This window comes from Seriola aureovittata, chromosome 14 (assembly GCF_021018895.1).
Source record: "Seriola aureovittata isolate HTS-2021-v1 ecotype China chromosome 14, ASM2101889v1, whole genome shotgun sequence".
NCBI lineage: Eukaryota > Metazoa > Chordata > Actinopteri > Carangiformes > Carangidae > Seriola > Seriola aureovittata.
The window spans coordinates 10,718,385-10,727,457 of NC_079377.1; the positions used below are offsets into that span (position 1 = coordinate 10,718,385).

Sequence of the window (9,073 nt, forward strand, 5' to 3'; positions counted from 1 at the left end):
GCACGGTTACGCGCACGTCTATAAATATAAAGGGATTTATTTTTCTATTGTGAAGTCGTTTTACATCAGTACCTGTCTTCCCAAAACCGCCATATTACGACCTCAACTTCAAGTGGTGGGCTATTTGCTTTTCTAGTTAAAACACTGCTCTTCTCATTGTATAGTTTTGACATTTCCGACTGCACCTGAAGGCCTCGACTACGAAAGCAGGTTTTGAGCAGGTCTCACGGAGGGGGAAGAGATTCCCCATTTAGGCTTTGTCCTTAACAACATCCCTAGCTAGAAGATATTTCGGTAATATAGCACGGGAGGCGGTTAAATTGATAACGTTGTTTTTTTACTATATACATTTAAACCCGTAACATAACACGGAGGTGACATACCTCTTGAAAATGCTTCAGTCTCTAGCTAGCAATTCTTGTGTGCGTTTGATACAAAGTCACAAATCGACGTGGTATTTTGTATCTTTAGTCTTGGGGTATCTGCTTTATCTCGTGTTCGGCGCTGTTGTCTTTTCTTCGGTGGAGCTGCCTTATGAGGACGCCCTGCGCCAGGACCTGAGGGCCGTCAAAAAACAGTTCCTCCAGGACAATGAATGTCTTTCCGAGGAGCGTCTGGAGCGGTTTTTAAAGAAAGCACTGGATGCCAGTAACTATGGGGTTTCCATCCTCAACAACGCCTCCGCTAACTGGAACTGGGACTTCACCTCTGCGCTGTTTTTTGCAAGCACCGTGCTGTCCACCACAGGTGAGAATAGGTCACTGCTAATAGGCTCGGGATGGACAGTGTAGGTGATGCTACAGGAGACCAGGTGCGCAGCATAAGATAGAATATAAATAGTACACATATTTAACCAGGTGTGCCCCTGTTTTGGCCTTCTTCCTGTTCTCATTTTATCAAAACATAATTTTGTCTGACTTGCAGAGTCACCGCTAGGCCACACAAACGTAACACATAAAACCATAGGCGAAAACAAAAAAAAAGTGTTCTGTGGGAAGTGCTTACTGAAGGGCAAATTAATTTACCAAAAGTTAATTTAATGTCGCTTCCTTATCACTTTGACAACTTATCTCAAGATTTAAATCAGGCTATAAAGCTGTTAGTAGCTTCATCCTCATATTAAAACATGTTGATGTTGAGTAGATGTATTTACTCTTTTGCTTATATAGTTGTTTAAGCACAGAAGCTAAAGCTAGGTCATATGTATTTTATATGTTTTCTATCTTGCATTTATGTTGGCACAGTGAACACTGCATTGCACTCAGCACAGCCTTTACTAAACATATCATTTCTGTGAAGGAACTGCCCTCTTGCAAAGTATAGCCTACAATGTATCACTGTATGTAGGACAGAAGCAGACCTGTACCCAGTGTCGGGACAGAAGCACACAAACTTGACAGGGTAAATGTCAACATCACCTTCCATTTCCCCCCAGGAAAGTGCATATTCTAATTTAGGCAAATCTTTTAAACAAATTGTTTTTTATATATGTCTGGAGGCATTTGGTCAGTTTTGCACGACACTGCATAGAGTCATATTCTTTTATCTGGCGTTGCACAAAAGAACATGCCATGCAGATGCCTATCTGTCAGTATACTGAAGGAACTTTAGTCTGACCACATGGCAGCAGTTATCTATGAGGTTTCAACATAGGGCCTACAAGATTATAGGCTACAGATAATGTGTACAGCAGCAGCTGCCTGACTGCATTAAACCTCTTCGTTTCTTGTTTGAGTCTCAACAAAATTTTGCTGCTGGCTAAACAGAAACATAACAGACATCCAGACATCAGCTGGGCCTTTTTGTAATTCATAGTTTTTGCTTTTCTTTTGTCTCTTTTTGCTTTTGACTAATCTCAGTGGTACTTCCAGAATGATTCTGGTTGAGAAATAAAACACCTGCAGTTCATTCTTGTTGGATATTAAATAATACCTTTGTTATCCAGCAGTTAAGACCGACAGAGTAGTTACAAAATATATTACCAGATACCATGATGGGCCATTTCCTTTTATTCTCACAAGAGGAAAAAGGTGCAGGAACCAGTGTGCAGCCATACATTCATTTTATTCCTAACAGAAATAGTTATACTGTGTTAAAGTATAAGCTGAAAGTGAGTTGTTTGTGCATTTTTAACAGCATATATCACAAGCAAACACACTGCTGTTTCCTCATTTGCACACAGTTGTTAGTGAGCAATGGTATTTTTAACGTGCTTCTTACGGTCCACCTCATGAGCACGTGTTGTTTTTTTTTATAGCAATACCTCCTTCACATCAATGTGACATAACTTCAAGACTGTTCTCATTAATCATTCTTTACCTGCCTGCAGTTGCTGTTATCGAGCCCCTGCTTTGTTTATTGTTTGTTCAGTGACATTTATATTTAATGAAAGACTCTGTCTGTTCCTATTATTTATTTCAGGGCATTGCTTTTAATGTATGCTCAGCCAACCCTCCCTATATAAATAAAGCTTAAATAAGCCAGAAACAGGCTGAATTCCAAAACAGGGCGGAGGAGACGCTGTGCAAGCTCGTACACATACTAAAACACAGAAAGACCATAATCATTTACAATAATAATTATCTGTGCTTTATGTTGCCCATCAACGGTCAGATGCACGGCTGCTAATGTTATTAGCACAGACAGGAAATAAAGTAGAGATTGTTTTTGTGCTGCTGTTATGTATGTTAAGGGCATTTTCCCAATTTTGCTTTTAATGAAGTGTGAAAATTGAAGTCATGCATCCTTACACTGTATCTGACTTAAAGTGTGCTATAATATTGAGTACTTTAACATTAAGAATCTCCTCAGTAAACACATTTATCAGAACTATGAACTGTAACATCATACTGTAAACACAAAGAGGATAAATGTATGATAGCAAAGTGAGTTCAAAAGAAATGAAAATGTGTTTTGTGCCAGTAAGTGCTGAAATAAGAAGTCAGGATGTGATATTTGCCAGCAGAAAACCAGGCCTCTTTGTTTACTGAGTATTTGTGGTACAGTGTATTATGTAAAATGCAGGGTCATTTCCATGAAATAGCCACAGATACAGTATTATTGTGTACTTACACAATCCATTTGGTGGGTAAATATTTACCTACATTCTGTACTGTGTGAATAGTATCAGATACGGACTAACATCATGTTGTCAACTATAACTGAAACATTTTGTGTCACGTTTGTTTTTGCACAGGATATGGTCACACAGCACCTCTGTCGGATGGAGGGAAGGCCTTCTGCATTATCTACTCGGTGATCGGCATCCCCTTCACCCTTCTCTTCCTCACTGCCGTGGTGCAAAGGATCATGGTGTTCAGCACACGGAGGCCGATCATGTACATCCACACGCGCTGGGGCCTGTCCAAACCACTGGTGGCCATTGTTCATGCCACTCTGCTCGCCACGGTGGCCGTCTCTTGCTTCTTCCTAATTCCCGCCGCCATCTTCTCAGCACTGGAGGAGAACTGGAACTTCCTGGAGTCCTTCTACTTCTGCTTCATTTCCCTGAGCACCATCGGCCTGGGAGACTATGTACCTGGAGAGGCTGCTAACCAGAGGTTCAGGGAGCTCTACAAAGTCGGCATCACTTGTGAGTGCTGATGATTCTTTGTATTAGAGCTATTTCCACAACAAGGTGGTGGTAGCTATAAGGTCTATAATCAATTCCTCTTACTGTCCTTTCTTATCCTCTGAGGTGCATTTAATGGTAGAATGTGAAGCTTTTTAAACAGCATATATCATTGCAACACTTCAGTCTAATTACTATAAACAGAGGATGGATGAGATGACGGGCACACAGCATTGTTTTAATCAGTGCTTGTGTTTCATATCAGTGGCAGATTTCTTATAAACTCTGATGCTTCCTGTTGCAAGAAGGATATCACTGTGTCATTTGTGTCTGCAGTGGATGGGTAGCACTTACTTCCTGATTGAGCTATAAAGCAATCCAGCAATAAAACCCCATAAATCCTATATAATTTGGGCCTTACTATAATGGTCTCTCAATGAGTGCCAGTTTGTCAGAGTTAATGCTGCAACGATTTGCTGATGTGGGAATATTACCCACAGTGAGTTTTATTATGGTAAACTTTCACCTGCCTGGTTGTGACATAACAAGCTGGGTCTATTTTCTGACCCATTTAGTGAAAGCTTACGTAAAAGAAAACGCATCATTCTATTTGTAGTATGATACAAGTATGAACAAATTCTATTTAATACAGCTTGAATTACAATTGAGTCAGAAATCAGTTATAGCACTTTCATTTAGGCAAAAGGAGAGTTGATTTATATTTTATAAATTATGCCCATAAAGATATAGTAGGAATCATCATCAATAGGCTGCTATTACAAAATCTTAAAATGTAATGAAAAAATAAATACATTTAACCACTGCAGCCTTCAACAAGCTATGTAGTTTTCTAAACAATACAAAGCTCACTAAAAGGGTTCAGTTGCAAAAGCTATTTGGGAAATTTTTCTACACTGTTGACAAGCTGCTGACAAAGCTACAATCCGTCATTTTCCCGCGTGTTTAAAGCCATATTAACCAGTCAAGATGAAATGAGAACGTGCAGCGCAGGATACAAATTGGGCCATGGCCTAAAGCAGAGTGCTGAGGCATTGATTGCATTTGTGCAGCTTGCTGTCAGCAGCACTGTCGGGGCTAATAGTCACAAGAAAAAAAAAACAAAACAAAACAGCAAAACTCAGACTAAATCCACAGAGTCTTGACAAGCTGTGGATAAATGTCGACCACTACTCCATCGAACTGTCACCTGCCATGTGTGGTGTGGGCGTGTGGTACGCACCAGCCAGGCGTCATTCAGTGGGCACAATGTGTCGGACTGTAGGAGGAGACAAAACGTGTTTGTTTGTACAAAAGGACACTAGACACATTTATACAACTTCCTCTGAAAAACTATGTGTCCATATTGGAAGTGACATCACCACTGCCTGTAATAACATCTGGAGTAATCGAAGAGAAGAGCTAATATTGAACAGTTGGTGGCAATTGCTCGAGAGTTGATTTTGCCACTGCCTTTGGTGATAAGCAGTCATTGCTTTTACTATGTGCATTCAGGGTGTAGCACTATTCTGTATACATACAGTATGTTCTAAATGCAAATACACAGTAAAACATAAAACTATGTTTTTTGGGAAAAAGGGGATTTCAAATGTATTTTAGGCTGTTGCTACAACAGTCACCTGATAGTCATGTAATGCTGTCATTTATAGGTCAAACACCTGTTTAAACGCACCTTGGGTTTCTAGTGGGTTTCAGAGGTTTTTAATGTTAGATGCTTGAGAGGAGGGTTTGCTTGTATCAGGTGGAAGTGAAAGATTTTACCCCTAGCACTGTGCAACAAACATTTACTTGTAAACGGGGGATGCGGGGATTTCCAGCATTGTCTGAAACCTTTTCTCTGTGTTTCTCTTCCTATCTTACATCCAACAAAAGCACACACTCTGATCTTGTTAACATGGCTGCCTAGCCACTGCCCCCTTGTGTCAGTGCATATAAACAACAGGTTTTTGGACAATAGGGAAGAAATGCGTTACAATAGAATGACCTACAGAAAATTCTACAGTTGTACAGTAAGATATTGAATAGTATAAATTGTGTTACGTCCCATAAAAAGTCAGAGTTAAGTTCTAAAAACATGCTTAATGTTAAAGTGATTTCTTGTCAGGGTTATAGAGAATGCCTGGTTAGGTTTGTTTTTGATATGCAATCTCTTTCCTTGCCTTGTGTGTTTGTCCCATCAGTTTACCTGATCCTGGGTCTGATCGTCATGCTGGTGGTGCTGGAGACCTTCTGCGAGCTACAGCAGCTGAAGCAGCTGAGGAAGATGTTCTACCTGAAGAAGGAGAAGCCGCTGGACCGCCTCGCCATTTTGGAGCACGACCACCTGTCCTTCACTACTGTGTCCAACAGGGCCACAGTTCATAATGAAGACAAGACCCAGCCGTTTGTTAGTGTCCAAACTCTGGCCTCTCCTAATGATGATCCCATGATTCAGTAAACAAAGATGGCGCAAACTGCTATTGAATGATGAAAATATGAAAGTGGGGGGGTAATACACACAAGAGTATAAGTAGATAGAACGAGTAGATCCTAAGTCTCAGCTGTAGGCATTCTGCAAAGCTCGGCCCTGCAAAATTTAGAAGTAAAACTAGTTGAGACTGTTGAGATCACGCAAACAATCTCCTTTGCCGAACCACAATACTGACAACACAGTGCTATGCAGCAGAGATTAAATTTATGCACAATAATTAGGTAGAAAATTAATATTTTAACAGTGACTCTAAAGACAAAGTCAGTGATAAAAGAAAAGCCTTCTGCTGCATTTATAACTCATAGGAGCTAAGCTCCTTTATGAGCTGTATTATTTATTGCATATTTAGTGACATCTTAGGATGTAATTGGTCTCTTAAATCTAGATGAAATATAAGACAATTATCTGTAGTCTGTCACAAAATAGTACATATGTAATACAATATGTCTGTATCTTTATAAATAGAGATGCTTGACATGTATGTGGAATGTACATAATCAGGTAAAATATGTAAAGTATAGTGCCATCAAGAATGAACACAACTCTTAAAGATGAGCCAAAGTGAAGCTAAAACATATAAACAACTTAAGGGATTAACTGTACTGTGAGGTCAGAATTTCTTTTTTATTTTCAGTTGGAACTTTGACAGGAGAATTTGTGATGTGTTGTGTTGTGTTTTCATGCTAGTGCTCGCCTCTGACTGATCGAAGTTTGTTGGTGGGTAAGCTGTGAAATGCTTCATCAGTTTCTCTTCAGTTGGTTGCTCTTATGGATTTTTGAAGAGTTTTTGAAAGTTTCAGGGACCTGTTTTTCCATTGCATAATTTGGGTCACATGGGTGACTGAAAGAGAGGTTGCAGTCGATCCTGAAAAAGGCATCTGAAAGAATAGACGATACATTTTATGAACAATACATGAGCTGTTTTACACTGTATATGTTTTGTAGCATTTTTGGCTCATCTTTACAGAGGTGTTAAACGTTCTGGTTGCACTCCACATTGTCGCATTTCATTGTGAGGGAAAGTATTTGTCTGCAGATATATGTATTTTCTCAACATGTTGCAGTGCCGTTTCAGAGTTGTCCATGTGTGGTGATAAGCACTATAATTTATTGATTTGTCTGAATTGCTTAATGTGTGCTGGACTGTGTGAAAAGGGGAATGAGGTTAGCCCAGCTTAAAAAAGGGAACCATAGAGGGCCGACTGCCCTATTGCATTTTACTGTCAATAAAGAGAGCTCAGTTTGCACATGTACTGGAACCAGGTAGTAGTACAGAAAAAATAACTTTGGGATTTCTCTGAAAGGAAAGGGATATGGTTCCAAAGATTTCATCAGTGATATTTTTAATGAAAAAGATGATGTTACCTCTGTTGTGGATGATCTGTAAAGGCAAGACATTGAACAGGAACTATTTTACTGTATTTAAATCCTTTGAATGTCGAAAATTCTATTTTTAGATATGACACGAGGAAGGTTTACAAAATTTTGTTAGTAATTTATGAAAGGAATTCTGTACTAAAAAGGGTACGTTAGGGAAACTTGAAACTATAAACTCAAGCAGCAGAAGGAGCAGCTTGAATTGAACTATCCAAGTTCTGATTATCTACCACGTCAGTTTTTAGGGCAATGATTTTCCATAATCTGAATTTAAACCAGTGGATATGCACTTGCAGATTTCTGTGACATTGACATTGAACTCCTCTGTGTATTTAAAAAGAAATATTTCTGGCAGGAGGTAAAATGTTCTGACAGAAGTACTAATTTCATTCCATTATCCGTCCTGTTATATTCTGCTCGGTGCAGACACCCACACATACAGTGTAGAATATGACTAATGCAGATTTATTTGTCATTTAATAGAAAGACATGCAATCGTCATCAGTTTTAACAGTGTTTCAGTCTCCGTTTGTTGCTGAATTTCTGACCTCATCTTTCTCTGCTACATTGCTCCATCAAGACACAGTCGCAGCCTTTTATAAAGTCTTGAATGTAATGTTTTTTATGCTGTTTGCTACAGTGAGATTCAAGGCCTGACCAGCGCACAGCATTGCCTCTAGCTGTTTTCCGCTGGCTCTGTTTGTTAAGTATTGACAAGTTTAGCTGCAGCAAGGTGTCATGACCACTTGCGAAATTAGCTTTGATTGTGTCAGCATCTTGAGTTACTCACTGATCTTTAATATGGAATTTTATAGATCAGTAGATCAGATTGTTCTTTTTTTTGTTTTTGTTTCACCAGTCTGGGCCTTCATGTAAACTGTGAAGCATTGATACTGCTCATATTGTCTGCTGAGAAAAAAAGGAGAACTTGAATTTTGATAAGTTTGGGGTTGTCTCTTTTACTGTAAAGATGTTTCTCTGTTTTGTAGATTCGTTGAATAGATTGATGTCAAGCCTTTGACCCTTCAGCGTTACTGTTTCTGGCAGTGTTTGTCACCATGCAGTTTGTCTCGAAGGTAAAGCAGCTCTAGTTCTGTTCAGGGAGTAAACGTGTCAAGGATTACAAATGGAAGCACACTGACATTGTTTATTTATGCTGACAAAACGGATACGTTTGGAATATTTGGAATCATAGTTTTCTGTACATATCTCTTCAGTCGTTGTGGCGCATACTGTAGATACATATGCACAGTAGTACTTCAATGTTACAATACCAATATTGTAATACAGCAATGCCACCAAGGTTTTCTGTAAACTTCATTTCAACATAAGAAGTGATTCCATGAACTGTAAAATATCAGTGTGTCTTAAATAAAGTGTTGTTATTATTACTTAATTTGACTTTGGTAATTATTTTATCCCACTGACAAAAAGCATGTTGTGCTCTGATGGCAGTTTCAGCTGTTTGCCTCCAGCAACATGTATTATTATATAACGTGTATGTACCATAATAGTGTACCTAAATGAAAACAAGTAAGCATGAGAGCTGTGACAGTTGTACACACAAAACCACTTGGAAATATTGGAAAGCAGAACACATGGCAATGAATGTGATTACATGTAAGGTCTTGGGAAGC

At 39.1% G+C, this 9,073-nt stretch overlaps 1 protein-coding gene across 1 annotated transcript; it reads left to right on the forward strand.

Annotated features, from left to right (window-relative positions):
* The first annotated feature begins 199 nt into the window (after positions 1 to 199).
* kcnk1b (potassium channel, subfamily K, member 1b) lies at positions 200 to 8,832 on the forward strand. Its single transcript, XM_056396198.1, has 3 exons — positions 200 to 747; positions 3,197 to 3,592; positions 5,770 to 8,832. Exons 1-3 carry the CDS (start codon positions 393 to 395, stop codon positions 6,024 to 6,026), a joined length of 1,008 nt encoding a protein of 335 aa, XP_056252173.1. The 5' UTR covers positions 200 to 392; the 3' UTR covers positions 6,027 to 8,832.
* Positions 8,833 to 9,073: the final 241 nt, after the last annotated feature.